Source organism: Callithrix jacchus, chromosome 22 (assembly GCF_049354715.1).
Source record: "Callithrix jacchus isolate 240 chromosome 22, calJac240_pri, whole genome shotgun sequence".
Lineage (NCBI taxonomy): Eukaryota > Metazoa > Chordata > Mammalia > Primates > Cebidae > Callithrix > Callithrix jacchus.
In genome coordinates, this window is record NC_133523.1 from 901,573 (window position 1) to 921,432 (window position 19,860).

General features: G+C 59.4%; 1 protein-coding gene across 7 annotated transcripts in view; it reads left to right on the forward strand.

Annotated features, from left to right (window-relative positions):
* The window catches only part of ARID3A (AT-rich interaction domain 3A), a 50,499-nt gene extending 33,819 nt beyond the window's left edge, over positions 1-16,680 (forward strand). For 6 of the 7 annotated variants that reach the window (XM_054250393.2, XM_078361307.1, XM_054250397.2 and 3 more), the window contains exons 4-9: positions 1,301-1,373; positions 6,114-6,297; positions 7,590-7,837; positions 9,838-10,134; positions 11,599-11,697; positions 12,857-16,680. In XM_054250393.2, the coding sequence (XP_054106368.1) occupies positions 1,301-1,373; positions 6,114-6,297; positions 7,590-7,837; positions 9,838-10,134; positions 11,599-11,697; positions 12,857-13,032 (1,077 nt within the window). In that variant the 3' untranslated portion in view covers positions 13,033-16,680. The remainder of the gene's footprint in view (positions 1-1,300; positions 1,374-6,113; positions 6,298-7,589; positions 7,838-9,837; positions 10,135-11,598; positions 11,698-12,856) is intronic. The other variant, XR_008478711.2, reaches the window with a different exon arrangement.
* The last annotated feature ends 3,180 nt before the right edge of the window (positions 16,681-19,860 follow it).

A 19,860-nucleotide genomic window follows, 5' to 3' on the forward strand; every position in this document is an offset into this window, starting at 1 on the left:
GAAGCCGTGAGAGGCAGAGGGCCCCTCCCTTGGAGACTTGAGACGGAACGCAGACGACACCTCTTGTTTCGTTCTGCTTTTAGAGACAGGGTCTCGTTCTGTCACCCAGGCTGGAGTGCAGTGGCGTGGTCTCGGCTCACTGCAGCCCCCACTGCCTGGGCTCAAGCAATCCTCCCACCTCAGCCTCCCAGGTAGCCGGGACTACAGACGTGAGCCTCCCGACCTGGGTAACTTTTTATATTTTTGTAGCGATGGGGTCTCACTCTGTTGCCCAGGCTGGCGTTGAATTCCCGGGTTCAAGCGATTCCCCCGCCTCCCAAAGCGCTGGGATTACAGGCATGAGCCACCACCCTGCAGAGACGCTGATTCTGGATTTCTGGGCTCCAGGACTGTGGGAGAATAGATTTCTTGAAGCTGTAGGGAGCTAAGGATCGATTTGGTGTGAGGTGTCCCTAAAACCAGCAAGGTGGCCGGGTGCGGTGGCTCACGCCTGTCATCCCAGCACTTTGGGAGGCCAAGGCGGGTGGATCACGAGGTCAGCGGTTCGAGACCAGCCTGGCCAACGTAATGAAACCCCATCTCTATTAAAAATACCAAACATTGGCCGGGCGCGGTGGCTCAGGCCTGTAATCCCAGCACTTTGGGAGGCCGAGGCGGGTGGATCACTAGGTCAAGAGATCGAGACCATCCCCGTCAACATGGTGAAACCCCGTCTCTACTAAAAATACAAAAAATTAGCTGGGCACGGTGGTGCATGCCTGTAATCCCAGCTACTCGGGAGGCTGAGGCAGGAGAATTGCCTGAACCCAGGAGGCGGAGGTTGCGGTGAGCCGAGATCGCGCCATTGCATTCCAGCCTGGGTGACAAGAGCGAAACTCCGTCTCAAAAAAAACGTTAAAGCCAGTAAGCTTGTGTCTTGAGAAGGGGAGGGAGAAATGGGGAGAGGGTCTCGTGGAGACAGAGGCGGAGACTGCAGCGCTGGGGCCACCAGCGGGGGACCACCTTGATCTGGGGTTTCCAGGCCCCAGGGCCAGGAGAGGGGCCCGCCTGCCATCCCAGGCCACCGGTTTCTGATGCCTCCTTGCTGCCGCTCCGGGAAGCTCGTTCACCCGCATGTCTGTCTCTCGGCCTCGTGTTCTTCACCTGCCCAGCTCGGTTTCGGCTCTGGCAGCGACTCATTGAGCACTTTAGAGGTGGTGACCTCTGCTGCCGTCCTGGCCTGGCCTCCAGTGCAGCCGGGACGTCCTTCCCACGCCTGAGCTCTGGCACCCACTAACCGGTCCCCTCTCTGCCCTCACAGCTCTACGAACTCGACGGGGACCCCAAGAGGAAGGAATTCCTGGATGACTTGTTCAGCTTCATGCAGAAGCGAGGTGAGCCCCCTGCCCCCACCCCCCGGAGGGAAGGCACAGAAACTGGGCCGGAGGAGGGCCCCTGGTGGCTCCGGGTATGTCAGGGGGGTAGCGAGCTCCCCATGGCTGGGGGCATCCAGGAGGAACTTCAGGGGTATCTTGGGGGGCCACACACCCTGCCGTGGGGGGTTGATGCGGGAGACGTGGCTGTGAGTCTAAGGGGGCCACACACCCTGCCGTGGGGGGTTGATGCGGGAGACGTGGCTGAGAGTCTAAGGGGTAGGTCCCTTGGTGCAGGGGGGTCTCAGGGCCCCAACACAGAACACAGTCCAGGCCATCTCTTTGGCATCTAGGCTGCCGTGAAGTGGGGGTCTCCACTACTGGGTACGGGGGGAGTGGAGTCCCCTCTGTGCTTGGGACATGGGGTCAGATCCAGGACGGATCAAGGTAGCGGGTGTGCACCTGTGGGCTCCGTCTCGAGGGCCCGTCCTGCTTAGAGTCTGATGATCTAGTGGCCCCTCCCCTCCTCCTACCAGGGCCTCAGTTTCCCCATCTGTAAAAATGGGCCACAAGTGACTGCGTGCGGTGGCTCACGCCTGTAATCCCAGCACTTTGGGAGGCCGAGACAGAAGGATCACGAGGTCAGGAGTTCAAGACCATCGTGGCTAACACGGTGAAACCCCGTCTCCACTAAAAGTACGAAAGATTAGCCGGGTGTGGTGGCGGCCACCTGTGGTCCCAGCTACTCAGGAGGCTGAGGCAGGAGAATCGCTTGAACCCGGGAGGCGGAAGTTGATACAAACAACCTCCTGCCCAAAACTCAGCGGCCAGCAGCTACCTGAGACGTGCTGAGTGCGGGGCGGCTGTTTACCGAGCACACTTATTGGGCACCGACGGTATACCAGCTCTGGGCCGCTTCCGTACCACTCCCCGCCCCGGTGTCTCCTGGCCTGGGAGCGTCTTATGGCCGAGGCCTTGAGAACAGCCTGGGGACCAGGCATGTGGAGGAGGGACCCACCAAGGGCTGGTGTCCAGGTAGGGAAACTGAGGCCCTGCACAAGACAAGCTCAAAGATGACAAAGGGTGGCCAGGGTGTCCCCAGCGGCCATTCCCAGGCCTCACCCCGGCTTGGAGTGACCACAGGGCAGAGAGACTGCGGCCAGGACTTCCCTCTCGCCTCCATGTCCTGGACGGCCAGACAGGGTCCTGGGGGCATCTGCAGCCGGGTAGGGGCCGCTCCCGACCCCCCGGCTACTCCTCTAGAATAGGGAGTAGCTCCCGTCCCCACCGTTCAGACGGGGGAGGAGGCCTCCGGGCTCACAGAGGCAGGAAGAGGTGGGGCGGAGGGCTCTGACCCCGCACTTGGGGCTGTGGCAGGGGCCGCTGTGTCCCAGCCTCCACCCACCCCTCCCTTGGCTTCTATAAACACAGGCCCCAGACCCGCCACTGCCAGCCCGCCCGGAAGGGAAGGAGGAGGAGGAGGAGGAGGGCTGTGGGCCCCCCGGCCCACACTGCCCAGCAGCCTCTGAGTTAACCCCTCCCTTGCTGGGAACAGAGGAATCCAGACCTGGGACCTGGGCAGGGGGGCCCCTTCTGTGTTATCCTCCAAGCCCAGCTTTCCCGGGGCCCACTGCCCCTTACGAGGCCAGACAGATCTGCCCCCTCCCCTTTATCATCCTGTTCACACCTGCCCGGCCCTTGACCACTCTGCTGTGGGGCTCCGAGCTCCAGGGTCCACAGCCAACCCGTTTTGCTGTTACCCGTGCCTGGTGTCCTGGTGATACTTAGCCGTGAGGACCGGGCGCGAGGGTTCACCCCTGTAATCCCAGCACTTTGGGAGGCCGAGGTGGCGGGGGTCACTTGAGGTCAGGAGTTCGAGACCAGCCTGGACAACATAGTGAAACCCCGTCTGTACTAAAAATACAAAAATTAACCAGGAGTGTTGGCACGTGCCTGTAATCCCAGCTATTCAGGAGGTCAGTGCAGGAGAATGGCTTGAAGCTGGGGGGGCAGAGGTTGCAGTGAGCTGAGATCACTGCGCTCCAGCCTGGGTGACAGAGCGAGACTCCGTCTTAAAAAGAAAGGAAAGGAAAGGAAGATAGCACAGTGAGGCTGGGTGAGATGGCTCGTGCCTGTAATTCTAGCACTCGGGGAGGCCAAAGAGGAAGGCTGGCTTGAGCCCAGGAGGTGGAGGCTGCACATGAGCCTGGGTGACAGAGTGAGCCCAGCCTCAAACCAACAGCAGGCATGGTAGGCTGCCCATGAGTGTGGGTGAGATGGGGGTCCCTGGAACACGGGACCATGAGGGACTGTGTCCGGTTTTATCTCTCTCTCCCAGCCGGGCATTCCTGCAGGGCAGGGCCAGCCAGCTCCTATGCGTCCTTCAAAACCCAGGCTCAAAGCTCCCTCTTCCTTGCCTTCTTCCCGGAGCTTCCCGCTGTAGTGGGGCCCGGGGAGCTAAGAATCTGTCAGGTGAACCTACCCATCACCCTAGACCTCACGGTTCCCTCTCCTTCACTCCAGAGGGAAAGATTTTTTTTTTTTTTTTTTTTTTTTTTTTTGCTTGTGTCACAAAGTAAAAACCTCCATCTAAATTTCTCAGAATTCTCCGGGGACTGGGAGGGAGGGGAGGGAGGGGTCGTGACCGCACCCCCTCACCTCAGCAGCAGCAGCTGGACCACCTGACCAGCTGTTCCCCAACAACCTCCCCACCCTTCCTTATCTGGGCCCCACGCCGGGCCCTGGTGATGCTCCCTTCTGTAAACATCCTCCTCCTGCCCACCCGCTGCAGAGTCCAGGCGCGGCCCTGGGAACCCTCTGCTGCTGATTTTTTTTTTTTTTTTTAATTTTGAGACACAGTCTTGCTCTTGTTGCCAAGGCTGGAGTGCCGTGGCGGGGTCTCGACTCACCGCAACCTCCGCCTCCTGGGTTCAAGCAATTCTCCTGCCTCAGCCTCCCGAGTAGCTGGGATTACAGGCACGCGCCACCGTGCCCAGCTCATTTTTTGTATTTTTAGTAGAGACGGGGTTTCACCATGTTGACCGGGATGGTCTCGATCTCTTGACCTCGTGATCCACCCGCCTCGGCCTCCCAAAGTGCTGGGATTACAAGTGAGAGCCACCGCGCCCGGCCCCATTTTTTGTATTTTTAGTAGAGATGAGGTTTCACCATGTTGGTCAGGCTGGTCTCGAACTCCCGACATCAGGTGATCTGCCTGCCTCAGCCTCCTGAGTAGCTGGGATGACAGGCGCGCGCCACCACGCCCAGCCACTTTTTGCATTTTTAGTAGAGTTTCTCCAAGTCGGTGCGGCTGGTCTTGAACTCCTGACTTCAGGTGATCCGCCGGCCTCGGCCTCCCAAAGTGCCGGGATTACAGGCGTGAGCCACCGCGCCCGGCCTGATGCCGTTCGTTTTTACTTGGCAAACTCTGAGGCCTAACCTGGTGTCCTGAGTTGGGCAGGGCAGAGGGTCCGGGAGGGTTTCTCGGCTGTTGGTACAGCTGAAACCTGGCTCCCCTCTCTCAGGCTGTCACGTGGGTTTCGGGTGGGGTCGGGTTTGAGGCCCTTCTTCCTGAAACCTGGGGTCTCCTCCAGTCACTGAGGTTTTTGCAACCTGGGAAGGGCCTGGAAGTGGCCGAGGGTGGTGGGAGGTGGTTCTGGAAGGTCAGGCATTGGGGGCCTCGGGGACAGGGTCCCGGCGTGGCAGACATCGTCCGGGCACAGGGCTGGCCGCTCACTCAGGGCTGCCCCCACTCTCTCTCCACTCACGTCATGGACCTCAGTGTCCATGTCCCCATCCCTACTGGGGCAACGGGCGTCCCCTCCCACCCCATGGTGAGCAGCAGCGGTGGCCTGGGCCAGCCGCCCTCACTGGCCTTCACTGAGCGCCCGCTGTGTGCCGCTGGGCGCTGGAACCCCACGTCGGCAGAACATGGGGTGGGGGCCGCAGACAGTACCCAGTTGACCTCATGAGCCCAGGCTTGTGGGCTGTCAGGCCAGGGAGGGCTGACATCTGTAGCGGAGGCCCCTGGTACAGGGGGAGCCTGGCAGAGCCCTGAGCGGGTGGGTGGGGTGGAAGGGCGAGGAGGGGCCGTGTCTGCAGCGGGCTTCGGGAGATGCCTTCCTCCTGGGCTAGCCCACCTGCCCCTGCGCTGATCTTCCCCGTTTCCCGCCCTGCCATAACCCATCACCCTCTCCTCCTGGGTTATCCACCCACCCCCACCCCCCGTGCCTGTGCTAGCCCACCCCCCACACCTCCCTCCCCTACCTGGGTTAGCCCACAGCCCTCCATTCTCCAAACTGCAAATCGAGTGAGCGGAGCTTCCCCCCCGCCGCCCGCCCGCCTGAGACGGCAGAGCCCCTGGGAGCGTGGCGGGGACGGGCCCCCAGGAGCACGGGCAGAGTTGTTCCGGCGGCTGCTGTGGAGGCGGCGTGGAGAAGGATAACAAAGATCCCTGCGTCTCCCGCACGCCCCTCCTCTAAGTAACCCTCCTCCCGAGCTTCGAGGGCTGCACCGACCCCGAGCCCGGGTTACTGGTGGGGAAACCGAGACGGAGCTGCCCCCGTGGCTCCCTCTCGAGCAGCGGTTGCCAACCTGGGTGATCCTGCGCCCACAGGAGGCCCTGGGCAGCGTCTGGCGACCTGTGTGGTTGTCACAGCCTGCATGGCAGGTGCTTCCGGCGTGGGGAGGGTGGAGGCGGGGACACTGGGCTCCCTGCAGTGCCCGGGCAGCCCCCGACCTCCCTCTCGGCCCGTCCCCCAGGAACACCTGTGAACCGCATCCCCATCATGGCCAAGCAGGTCCTTGACCTGTTCATGTTGTACGTGCTGGTGACGGAGAAGGGCGGCCTCGTGGAGGTCATCAACAAGAAGCTGTGGCGCGAGATCACCAAGGGCCTCAACCTGCCCACGTCCATCACCAGCGCGGCCTTCACCCTGCGGACCCAGTGAGTGGCGGGCGGCAGGGCAGAGGTCGGGCCGGGGTGCTCTGGGCAGCCGGTGCCAGGCGCCTGCAAAAGAGGGGGCGGTAGGCAGCCGCAGAGGGCGCCAGGCCACACTGTGCATCCTGGGCCTGAGAGCATCAAGTAGGGGTGTGAGGGCCACACGGGCGCTGAAGTTACGCAATCGGAGGCCATTGCAGGGAACAGCATGGAGGCGGAGGGAACGGCACTGAGGCGGAGGGAACGGCACTGAGGCGGAGGGAACAGGATTGAGGCGGAGGGAACAGCACTGAGATGGAGGGAATAGGATTGAGGCATAGGGAACAGCATTGAGGCAGAGGGAACAGCACTGAGGCGGAGGGAACAGCACTGTGGCGGAGGGAACGGCACTGTGGCGGAGGGAACGGCATTGAGGCGGAGGGAACAGCACTGACGTGGAGGGAACAGCACTGAGGCAGAGGGAACGGCGTTGAGGCGGAGGGAACAGCATTGAGGCGGAGGGAACAGCACTGAGATGGAAGGAATAGGATTGAGGCATAGGGAACAGCATTGAGGCAGAGGGAACAGCACTGAGGCGGAGGGAACAGCACTGTGGCGGAGGGAACGGCACTGTGGCGGAGGGAACGGCATTGAGGCGGAGGGAACAGCACTGAGATGGAGGGAATAGGATTGAGGCATAGGGAACAGCATTGAGGCGGAGGGAACAGCACTGAGGCGGAGGGAACGGCACTGAGGCGGAGGGAACGGCACTGAGGCGGAGGGAACGGCACTGAGGCGGAGGGAACAGCACTGAGATGGAGGGAACAGCACTGAGAAGCACTGAGATGGAGGGAACAGGATTGAGGCATAGGGAACAGCACTGACGTGGAGGGAACAGCACTGAGGCAGAGGGAACGGCATTGAGGCAGAGGGAACAGCACTGAGATGGAGGGAACAGCACTGAGATGGAGGGAATAGGATTGAGGCATAGGGAACAGCATTGAGGCGGAGGGAACGGCACTGAGGCGGAGGGAACGGCACTGAGGCGGAGGGAACGGCACTGAGGCGGAGAGAACGGCACTGAGATGGAGGGAACAGCATTGAGGAGGAGGGAACTGTATTGAGGCGGAGGGAACAGCACTGAGATGGAGGGAACAGCATTGACACGGAGGGAACAGCATGGGCAAAGGCCCAGAGGCTCTAGGGGCTGCTGAGCAAATCCAAGGGAGGAGCCAGGCATGGTGGTGCCACAGTGGGGTTTACTTTGTACTGAGGGCCACAGGGGTGACCCGGTGTCATTCCGTCCCCTTGTCCCACAGATACATGAAGTACCTATACCCTTACGAGTGTGAGAAGCGAGGCCTCAGTAACCCCAACGAGCTCCAGGCAGCCATAGACAGCAACCGACGGGAGGGCCGGCGCCAGAGCTTTGGGGGCTCCCTCTTTGCCTACTCGCCGGGCGGGGCGCACAGCATGCTCTCCTCGCCCAAGCTGCCCGTGTCCTCCCTGGGCCTGGCCACAAACACCAATGGCAGCTCCATCACCCCCACCCCCAAGATCAAGAAAGGTAAGGACCTGCGTGGGGCCTGGGGCATATTCCCAACCTGGCTGCCTGACCCCGGGGGGATACCTCCTCCCGTCTCGGGGTAACCAGGCTGAGAAACCCTGTAGTTGGCGTGGAAAACGGCTTCCAACCTACCCTCCTCTGCCCGTGGCAGACATCACCAGTCTACCACCATTTAATTCCACACAGGTGGCAGGCAGGCAGACATCACCAGTCTACCACCATTTAATTCCACACAGGTGGCAGGCAGGCAGACATCACCAGTCTACCACCATTTAATTCCACACAGGTGGCAGGCAGGCAGACATCACCAGTCTACCACCATTTAATTCCACACAGGTGGCAGGCAGGCAGACATTGCTAATCAACCTATGTTTCCAGTCCTGCGGCCAAGGCAGGCATTGTTAATTGATCCCCGTTTTTCTCATCTGCACCGAGGGAGGCATCACGAGTTGATCAGTTTTTCCCTCCCACTGAACCCTCTGTAACACAGAGGCGCCAACCGCATACGCTGCAGTGTGGCCTCGGTCTGCCCGTCTGGGTTCCTGTTTCTCGTCTGCCGCACGGGCTGGTGGCTTCCCACTTCTTAAGGCTGGCCCAAAGATCCAGGGTAACCCCCCCACATCGCCCTGAAAGCCAGGGACTGGTCAGCTCCAAGGTGAATGGGGTCTTCCTAAACGTGAGTCCATGTGGTCTTTGGTGGACCTCGGTTAACCCCGCTCCCAGCCTTGGGGAGTCCCAACAATACCCATCAATGGTGTTTGGTTTTTTGGCTTTTTTTTTTTTGAGATGAAGTTTCGGTCTCGTCACCCAGGCTTGGAGCGCAGTGGCGTGATCTCAGCTCACTGCAGCCCCTGCCCCCCGGGTTCAAGCGATTCTCCTGCCTCAGCCTCCAGAGTAGCTGGGACTACAGGTGCCCACCACCACGCCCGGCTAATTACGGTATTTTTTAGTAGAGGGAGGGTTTTCCCATGTTGGCAAAGCTGCTTTCGAACTTCTGACCTCAGGGGATCCGCTGGCCTTGGCCTCCTATAGTGCTGGGATTACAGGTGTGAGCCACCGCGCCCAGCCCCGGCAACGGTTGTCGGCCCGGCTCTGACACAGTGGGGCTCACGAGCATCATGGCCTTGTCAGGTCCGCAAAGTCGGGAGAGCAAGCTGAGGAGAAGAGGCTGCACGGAGCTCCTGTGGAGGGGCCTTTGAGCTGAGACAGGCATAGATTTAAACCCCAGAAACTCCTCCGGGCGCAGTGGCTCACGCCTGTAATCCCAGTATTTTGGAAGGCCGGGGCGAGAGGATTGCTTGAGTCCAGGAGTTCAAGACCAGCCTGAGCAACATAGTGAGACTCCATCTCTAGCCAGGTGTGGCAGCGTGCACCTGTGGTCCCAGCCACCCAGGAGGGTGAGGTGGTCAGATCGGTTGGGCCCAAGAGGCCAAGGCTGCAATGAGCCAAGATCATACCACTCAGCCTGGGTAACAGTCTAAAAAGTAAGTTTTTTTAGGCCCGGCCCAGAGGCTTTAGGAGACTGAGGTGGGTGGATCACCTGAGGTCAGGAGTTCGAGACCAGCCTGACCAGCAAGGCAAAACCCTGTCTCTAAAAAAAAAAAGGCCCGGCACGGTGGCTCAAGCCTGTCATCCCAGCACTTTGGGAGGCCGAGGCGGGAGGATCACGAGGTCAAGAGATCGAGACCATCCTGGTCAACAAGGTGAAACTCTGTCTCTACTAAAAATACAAAAAATTAGCTGGGCGTGGTGGCGCGTGCCTGTAATCCCAGCTACTCGGGAGGCTGAGGCAGGAGAATTGCCTGAACCCAGGAGGCGGAGGTTGCGGTGAGCCGAGATCGCGCCATTGCACTCCAGCCTGGGTAACAAGAGCGAAACTCCATCTCAAAAAAAAAAAAAAAAGAAAGAAAGAAAGAAAGAAAGAAAGTACATGTTCCTACCTTGGCTAAAAGGCAGGGCCCAGCCCCTCCGGCCACCAATTCCCTTTCTTTCCTACCTAGAGGAGGACTCGGCCATCCCCATCACAGTACCTGGCCGCCTGCCTGTGTCGCTGGCAGGCCACCCGGTGGTGGCGGCTCAGGCAGCAGCTGTACAAGCGGCAGCCGCCCAAGCAGCCGTGGCCGCGCAGGCAGCGGCCCTGGAACAGCTGCGGGAGAAGCTGGAGTCTGCGGAGCCTCCCGAGAAGAAGATAGCGCTGGTGGCTGATGAGCAGCAACGGCTGATGCAGCGGGCATTGCAGCAGAACTTCCTGGCCATGGCAGCCCAGCTGCCCATGAGCATTCGGATCAACAGCCAAGGTACCGCCCTGGTGCCCAGACCCACCATGCTTCCTGCCTGGGTTGCACAGCGAGGGTCTTGGGGCCTACATATGTAAAAAGTATCAACAAATCAATAACAAAAAAAAAAAAAAAGGAGGCCACGCACAGTGGCTCACGCCTGTAATCCCAGCACTTTGGGAGGCCGGGGAAGGTGGAGTCAGGTCAGGAGTTCAAGAGCAGCCTGGACAACATGGTGAAACTCCATGTCTACTAAAAATACATAGCAGCATGTGCTTGTAATTCTCAGTTACTCGGGAGGCTGAGGCAGGAAAATCGTTTGAGCCCAGGAGGCGGAGGTTGCCGTGAGCCGAGAGCACGCCACTGCACTGCAGCCTGGGTGACAGAGTGAAACTCCAGCTCAAAAAGAAAAAAAAAAAAAAGAGGTTGGGCGCGGTGGCTCACGCCTGTAATCCCGGCACTTTGCGAGGCCGAGGTGGGCTGATCACCTGATATCAGGAGTTTGAGACCAGCCTGACCAACACGGCGAAACCCCATCTCTATTAAAAATACAAAAAACTAGCCGGGCGTGGTGGTGGGTGCCTGTAATCCCAGCTACTTGGGATTGGGAGGCTGAGGCAGGAGAATCATTTGAACCCAGGAGGTGGATTTTGCAATGAGCCTGGGCACCAGGAGCGAAACTCTTTCTCAATAAAGAGCAAACTGGCTGGGGGCACCGGTTCACACCTATATTCCCGGCACTTTGGGAGGCTGAAATGGCAGGATTGCTGGAGCCCAGGAATTTGAGGTCAGCCTGAGCAACACGGACGGATGCCATCTCTACAAAAATGAGCTGGGTGTGGTGGCACGCTCCTGTAGCCCCAGCTGCCGGGGGCGGGGGGGGCTGTGGTAGGAGGATCACCGCGCCCAGGGGGTCGAGGCTGCGGTGAGCCATGATTACGCCACTGCATTCCAACCTGGGTTGGAACGGGTGACAGAGCAAGACCTGGTCTCAAAAAAAAAAAAGGTGAAAAAAACAAAGCAAGGTATGGACAAAACACTTCAGCAACTAAATATCGAGCACCTACTGTGTGCTGAAGTCTAGTTGTTGGGGAGACACACAGAAAACAGAACATACAACAGGTTTATTTATGACCAGAAATGGCAGTTCTGGCCGAGCGTCGGGACTCACGCCTGGAATCCAGCACTTTGGGAGGCTGAGGAGGGCAGATCATTTGAGGCTAGGAGTTCGAGACCAGCCTGTGCAACACGGTGAAACCCCGTCTCTACTAAAAATACAAAAATTAGCTGGGCACGGTGGCGCGTGCCTGTAATCCCAGCTACTCGGGAGGCTGAGGCAGGAGAATTGCCTGAACCCGGGAGGCGGAGGTTGCGGTGAGCCGAGATCGCGCCATTGCACTCCAGCCTGGGTAACAAGAGCGAAACTGCGTCTCAAAAAAAATAAATAAAATAAAATAAACCACGATATGTATTCTTATCCCACAGCCTCCGAGAGCCGCCAGGACTCCGCCGTGAGTGTGACGGGCACCAGCGGCACCAACAGCATTAGCATGTCGGTGGAGATCAATGGCATCATGTACACAGGTAGGACCCCCGAGGCCACGCCCCGCCTCCACCTCCCTCTCCCGGCGCGAACTCACGACCCTGGGTTGCACCTGGTTGCACCTGCTTGGACCCAGGCACGCGGGCAAGCAGGGCACGGCCAGAGGTTTTGCAGGGCAAATGGTCAAGGACAGTCGCGTGCCCTCAGCCCAGAAGGGGGTCATCCGCAAACACATACTCGGTGTGACGTGGGATGGTTCACATTCCTTTTTTTTTTTTTTATGAGACCGAGTCTTGCACAGACACGCACCACCAACCTGGTTAATTGTTAAGTTTTGGGCCGGGCGTGGTGGCTCAAGCCTGTAATCCCAGCACTTTGGGAGGCCAAGGCGGGTGGATCACAAGGTCAAGAGATCGAGACCATCCTGGTCAACATGGTGAAACCCCGTCTCTACTAAAAATACAAAAAATTAGCTGGGCACGGTGGCACGTGCCTGTAATCCCAGCTACTCGGGAGGCTGAGGCAGGAGAATTGCTTGAACCCAGGAGACAGAGGTTGCAGTGAGCCGAGATGGCGTCATTGCACTCCAGCCTGGGTAACAAGAGCGAAACTCCGTCTCAAAAAAAAAAAAAAAAAAAGAAATAAGACTGGGCACAGTGGCTCGTGCCTGTAATCCCAGCACTTTGGGAGGCCGACGTGGGTAGATCATGAGATCGGGAGTTTGAGACCAGCCTGGAGAACATGGTGAAACCCCGTCTCTACTAAAAAAATACAAAAATGAGCCGGGCGTGGTGGCGCGTGCCTGTAGCCCCAGCTACGCGGGAGGCTGAGGCAGGAGAATCGCTTGAACCCGGGAGGCGGAGGTTTTGGTGAGTCGAGGTCTCACCGTTGCACTCCACCCAGGCAACGAGAGCGAAACTCCGTCCCAAAATGAAAAACAACCACAAAAAAATTAAAAATTAGCCAGACGTGGTGGCACGCACCTGTGGTGTCAGCCGCTCGGGAGGCTGAGCCGGGAGGATCACTTAAGCCCGAGAGGTAGAGGCTGCATTGAGCTGTGACTGTACCACTGCGCTCCAGCCTCGGGACAGAGTGAGAGAGAAGTTTATACCCTGGGCGACCCCCACGTTGGGTCTCCCCGTGGCCCACCTTGCATCTGCTTAAACTCTGCATGGCGTGTGTCTTCTGTTCCTTCCTTAGGAGTTCTGTTTGCTCAGCCACCGGCCTCCACGCCACCCTCTGCTCCCAACAAAGGTGGTGGTGGCGGCGGCAGCACGGGCGGCCGGGGAGGAAACAGCGGGACCAGCGGTGGCCAGGCCGGGCCAGCGGGGCTGTCTGTGCCCTCCACATCTACCTCAAATAACTCGTTGCCTTAACCGCATCACTGCCCACCCGCCACCCACCCTGGGGCCCCACCAGCCCGGGCAGGGGGTCCAGGTGAGCCACACAGGGGCCAGCACGGCCCGAAGATACGGGTGGGGAGGGAAGATAGCCACAGAAGAGCCACAGCTGACGCCAAAAAAGAAAAGAAAAAAATATATATATAATACGTATATATATATATAAAGAAAATTTAATAAAACAGGGGAAAACCAAGGAACACTTGAATTTCTCAGGTTTTGGACATTCAGAGAGATGAATTGTGAGGACAGCAAAGGAAATGGATGAGAAAACCGAGAGGCAGCCCCTTCCCGGGCGTGCACCCACCGAAGGCTCTGGTGTCTGGTTCGGCCCGACCGCGACGTGGCCGGTCCCGTTTACCTCATACACCCCTGCACTGTGTGTTTTCAGTTTTGTCTGCTTTGGTTCTCTGTGATTTTCTGTTCACCGTACGCTCACCACTCCCGGTTCCTGTGTCCAGTGAAACCCCTGAGCCGAGATCACTGAATTTTTTTTTTTCTTGTTGCTTTGGGGATTTTTTTTTTTTTTTTTCCTCTCTGTAGGGTTTTTAAGAGGTTTCGGGGGTTTGATTGTGTAAATATTCTATTTTATTCTCGGGGGGATCAAACCTTAGGAAAAGGATATCTATATATCTAGATACTATATATTTGTGTTCCTTCAGGGAAACTGGCCTTGAAAACCAAGAAAAAAAAAAAAAAAAAAGCAAAAAAAAAAAAAGAAAATAACCTTTTTATTTTTCCCATGACCAATTTGGGTCCCTTTGTCCGTTTCCGGGGGTGCGATGAGCAGCTGTGAGCCCAGCATGTCGGATCCCTGGGGCCAGAGCCTCGGAGCCAATGAACTCAGGTGCTGTGGGCCGGGCTGGGGCAGGGGGGGCGCATGCCGGGGCCCCTGGGGGCCAGGGGTGGCCCCATGACAGTAACTTGCTAACTGTGATGTTCCACGATGCTTTCTCTTGTGCTGTGCTTGTCTGCCGGGTTCTTGAGTTAGGGGCCTGGAAATGTTTGATTATTTTTTGAGACGGAGTTTCGCTTGTTACCCAGGCTGGAGTGCAATGGCGCGATCTCGGCTCACCGCAGCCTCCGCCTCCTGGGTTCAGGCAATTCTCCTGCCTCAGCCTCCCGAGTAGCTGGGATTACTGGCACGTGCCACCGCACCCGGCTAATTTTTGTATTTTTAGTAGAGATGATGTTTTGCCATGTTGGCCAGGCCGGTCTCGAACTCCTGACCTCGTGATCCACCCGCCTCGGCCTCCCAAAGTGCTGGGATTATAGGCTTGAGCCACTGCCTCGGCTGGGCCAGGCCTGGAAATATTACCTGAAAAGTAGCAAGTGCTGGAAAAATGGCCTGGGGGGCGGGGGACAGGGCTGATTCTTGTCACAGTCCCCAGGCCCCTGTCTCAGGGATGAATGTGGCGTCTCACTGGGATTCTTCTCTGGCCCGAAAGGGCTGTTCTTGGGGACTATCAATACTGGGGAGTTGGGGTGAAGCCGGACCTCGCTCAGGGTGAGGATTTTGGGGCCCCGGCATCCTGAACACCCCCCACGCCCCAACATTCTCCTCGCTCGGTCCCTTCCTCTTCTCCCGACCCCTTTTGTGCTGGGGCTGCACGGGAGCCCTGGGTGGGGATTGACTCAGCTATTCCTGGGGTTAGCCTGGGTCTCTAATTGGGCCCTGGGAGCCCTGTTAGGCCACCGGCATGTGGGGTCAGTAGAAAGGAGATGCCCCAGCTCCCCTCACTCCCAACCACCCCTCCATTGCCAGCCCCTGCAAGGGGCTGGGGTGGCTTCTGAGCCCCACACTCTAGGTTCACTTTCCGGTCGGATTGTGGGAAGGGACTTTGACTTCCTTGTGTTTTTGGTAGGGGACCCCACTTTCTTCTCGGATCTCAGGGCCGTTGACATGCCCCCCCTTTCCAATAGGGGGTGGTGGGCATCTAGGTTCTTCCTGCCCCGTTCCCGGGGCTGGCACCATAGCAGCACAATCACCCTGGGAAGGGGGTGTCTTTTCACCCCAAGACCCACTGACAGAACCACCTGGACTCTGTCCACGTCTGTCCTCCTCCCCGGGACCCCGTCTCACGTCTGGGCCCCGAGCAAGGGGAACCATCTGTCCGTGTTGTCCCCTCCCCCGCCGGCCTCCAGGGCTTCTCTCCCTGGGACCCCCAAACCACCTCTGGGCCCCGCGATGGGGGACGTGCCTACTGCCTATCTGTCTACCTCAGGTCTGACTTTTGATGCCAAAATCTGGGCCCCTGGGGTGCCTGTCCCCCACCTCCTTCGCACTGGGTTCTGCCATCCGCTGCGTCTGGTGGCCCTGGAGGGCCCCGGGAGGCCCCCTCTCACCCACCCGCCTCTTGCCTGGGGAGGGGCTGGGCAGGGCCTCGGGCTGTGTGTGTCGGGGTCCGTGTGCACGTGTGTGTGTCGGGAATCCTGTGTCGTGTCTGTGTGGGTGATGTGGCCTCCCGGCAGAGGGGGATCTGGATTCTAACTCAGGGGACTTGGGCCTGCTGTTAAGTCCGGTGATTGTAGGGACAGGCGGGGGACGGTCTCGGGCTGGGTCCCGGTCAGCCTGGCCGGCTCCAGGAGAAGGAAGTGGCCGTGCTGGCTGTGGAAGTGTGAGGGGGTCACAAGGGTCTAGGGGGGCTGTTCCTGGGAGAGTGGGCAGGAAGCCGGGGTCTCCGGAGGGTCCTCCCTGCCTCAGGTGGCCCCGTTCAATCCCGGCTGTTGGTGGGGGGTTTAAAGTCAGGGTGGCTTTCGGGGGGCAGCTCAGCACCCGCCTCCCCCCCGCAGACTGAGATGGAGTCGGGCAGCTCCCTCAGCCTGGAGGACCCTGGGCGGGTTTGAGTTCACTCGGGGCTGTGAGGCCTCACTGCAGACCGGGCGGGGACCCGCACTCAGGGCAAAGGGGGGCTCCCCCTACTCTGAGATGTTGGGGGGCAGGCGGCTTCCGGAACCCGTAAGTGGGACCTGTAAGTGGCGGCCAGGGCGGGCGGGAGGGTGGGCACGGGGCCCTGGGGGCAGCTGGGGCCGTCGTCAGGGTCTCGAATCTGTACAAACCAATCTCCTTCCTTTGAGCGTTTTTTTACCCACTCTGTCCCTTTTCCCCCTCATTTTGCTTTTGCATTTTTTTTTTTTCTTGGCAAATGTAAGCTCAGCCTTTCATTCATGACGTGTGAAGTTGCAGTTCCTCTGGGGTTTGTCAGACGGCGTGGGGACCGCGCCTGAAACTCAGGTAATAGGAGAAAAAGAAATAATAAACTTAAAAAAAAATTTTTTTTAAACATAGAAAACTACTCTCTACCTCTGACTGGGCCCAGCCCGCCCCGCCCCGGCCTCGGGGTTCGGGGGGTGCTGTAACAATTTCAGTTTTTGCAGATCATTCAGGTATTAAAAGGAAAAAATGTTAAAAAAAAAAAAAAAAAAGAAAAGAAAAGAAAAAAAGACCAAAAAAAAAAAAAAAAAGGGTGTGATGTTGAAATTGAAAAGATCACTGAAAGTTTACATTTTATAATAACATTATTATGCAGATTGTATTTAAACCTCAGAAATATTTAAGACGATTGTAACTCTGTAAAGGTGATGAGATATTAAAACAAGACAAAACTCTTCTGACTTTTAACAGAACGCGCCGTGTCCTGTCGTGTGCTTTTCCTTTTGGCGTCTCCCCAAGCCCAGCTCCACCCTGTACCCCCCGCCCCGCCCAGCACACCCAGGGTGAGTGGAAGCGGGAGCTCCGTTTACCCCGGCGTCCCGCCAGGTCTCCTTAGGTGGCGGGTGACAGCTACAGAAGCACACGGTGGCTCACGCCTGTCATCCCAGCACTTTGGGAGGCCGAGGCGGGTGGATCACGAGGTCAGGAGATCGAGACCATCCTGGTCAACATGGTGAAATCCCGTTTCCATTAAAAATACAAAAAATTGGCCAGGCGTGGTGGTGTGCGCGCCTGTGGTCCCAGCTACTCAGGAGGCTGAGGCAGGAGAATCGCTTGAACCCGGGAGGCAGAGGCTGCGGTGAGCCCAGATCACACCACTGCACTCCAGCCTGGGAGACAGCGCAAGACTCTGTCTCAAAAAATAAAAAATAGGCCGGGCGCGGTGGCTCACACCTGTAATCCCAGCACTTTGGGAGGCCGAGGCGGGTGGATCACGAGGTCAAGAGATCGAGACCATCCCGGTCAACATGGTGAAACCCCGTCTCTACTAAAAATACAAAAAATTGGCCGGGTGCGGTGGCTCAAGCCTGTAGTCCCAGCACTTTGGGAGGCCGAGGTGGCCTCACAGGAATTTCTCTGGGACATGTTTCCTGGGCCGCTCAGCCCCCGTCCACCCTCCCACTGCCCACAGTCCTGGCCGCGGCTGGCTGGGACACGTCCCCCCCCAGGGCTGGGTTGGAGGTGAGGGACCAACTCCCCCTCCGCCTGTCCCAACCAGCTGGTGCCTGAAACCCACTTTCCACCCTGGCCCCGCAAAGGAAAACAGTGTTTCCACTCCAGCCAGAAATGAGTCTGCTGAACCCCGGCCCCGGGATGGAGGGAGGCCCACCCGAAGCCAGGGAGAGGAGGGGAGAGCCCGGGAAAGGCCGCGCCCCCACAACTGGATCACCAGGCTCTGCTTGTTCACCCACAGCTGAGGGCTTCGGAGATGGAGAAGAAAGAGAGGGGGTGCGCCCCTCAGTTCCCCAGCCTGGGAGGGACTTGGCCCCCAACTCCTCCCCAGCCAAGGGGGACTCAGCCCCCCACCCCTCCCCAGACAGGGAGGGACTCAGCCCCCCGCCCTTCCCCCAGTCAGGGGGAGACTCAGCCCCCCACCCCTCCCCAGACAGGGAGGGACTCAGCCCCCCACCCCTCCTCAGCCAGGGGGGACTCAGCCCCCCACCCCTCCCCAGACATGGAGGGACTCAGCCCCCCACCCTTCCCCCAGCCTGGGAGGGACTTGGCCCCCAACTCCTCCCCAGCCAAGGGGGACTCAGCCCCCCACCCCTCCCCAGCCAGGGGGACACAGCCCCCAACTCCTCCCCAGCCAGGGAGGGACTCAGCCCCCCACCCCTCCCCAGCCAGGGGGACGCAGCCCCCAACTCCTCTCCAGCCAGGGAGGGACTCAGCCCCCCACCCCTCCCCAGCCAGGGGGACACAGCCCCCAACTCCTCCCCAGCCAGGGAGGGACTCAGCCCCCCACCCCTCCCCAGCCAGGGGGACTCAGCCCCCCACCCCTCCCCAGCCAGGGGGACGCAGCCCCCAACTCCTCCCCAGCCAGGGAGGGACTCAGCCCCCCACCCCTCCCCAGCCAAGGGGGACTCAGCCCCCCACCCCTCCCCAGCCAAGGGGGACTCAGCCCCCCACCCCTCCCCAGCCAGGGGGACGCAGCCCCCAACTCCTCCCCAGCCAGGGAGGGACTCAGCTCCCTACCTCCTCCCCAGCCAGGGAGGCACTCAGCCCCTCCACCCTTCCCCAGCCACAGAGAAACTCAGGCCCCCACTCCTCTCCAGTCCAGCGGGTCCCAGCCACCTCCCTGAGCCAGGGGGCCACCTGCCAGGTGCTTGCCAGAGGGGCGGGAGGCTCCTGGAGGTGAAATAGCAGATTTTTGGAGCCAGCCTAGAGAGGCGGCGGCTTAGACGCTTAAAAAGCTGAGGGCTCCCGGAGCCGCTCTCCCCACAGGCACAGGTAATGACGGGGCCGCCACCGGAGGGCTGGCGCTGCTGGACAGGACAGGTCTGTGGGGCCAGGATGGGGCGGCCAGGACGGCTGGGCTCTGGCTGGGTTCGTCAGTGTCAGCAGACCGGCGGTGAGCTCCACAAACATGCAGGGGGCGGAGGAGGGCCTTACACCCGAGGGGAACGTTCCTGCCCCGTGCCTCAGTTTCCCCTTCCTGGCTACTCCCCCCCCCCCCGACAACCTCCCAGCTGGCACCAAGGAGATCCGACCGCCGGGTGGTCTAGAGACGCCCCCAGAGTGTGGCTTCGGTGCCCCTGCGTCAACACAATTGGTCTGATTCCAGGAACCAGGCTGGGGGTGGGGTGACCTCTGACCTCACACTGCAGCCTGGCCTGGCAGCGTCCCCGGGGAGGGGAGGAGGGGAGGAGGGGAGGAAAACCGTGGCCTGGCCTGGGCCGGGCCACAGCAGGAGGCCTGTGGGGAGCTGGAGACTCCATCTGCCTGCTGCCGCCCTGGGCCCTCTCCCGTCCTTGGTAGCCCAGGCCTTCCTGGCCTGCTGGGTGTCCTGGAACCCAGGAATTTAAAATCTTCCAGGCCAGGCCAGGCGTGGTGGCTCATGCCTATAATCCTAGCACCTTGGGAGGTCAAGGCAGGAGGATGGTTTAAAGCCAGGAGCCCCTCTCTACAAAACGGCACGATGTTCGCTGCCGTGCTGTGGTCCTGAACTCCCAGCACCTCGGGAGGCTGAGGTGGGAGGATCGCGTGAGCCCTGGAGGTTAAGGCCGCAGAGAGCTATGATGGTGCCCCGGCACTGCGGCCTGGGCGACAGGGCCAGCCTCTGTCTGTAAGAAAAATTAAAAATGAAAAAGTCAGGTTCAATGGCTCACGCCTGTAATCCCGGCACTTTGGGAGGCTGAGGCAGGTGGATCATCTGAGGTCAGGAGTTTGAGACCAGCCCGGCCAAGGTGGTGAAGCCCCGTCTGTACTAAAAATACAAAAATTAGCTGGGCACGGTGGCGCGTGCCTGTAATCCCAGCTACTCGGGAGGCTGAGGCGGGAGAATTGCCTGAACCCGGGAGGCGGAGGTCAAAGTGGGATGGCCTCACTGCACTCCAGCCTGGTCAACAGGGTGAAACTCCATCTCTAAATAA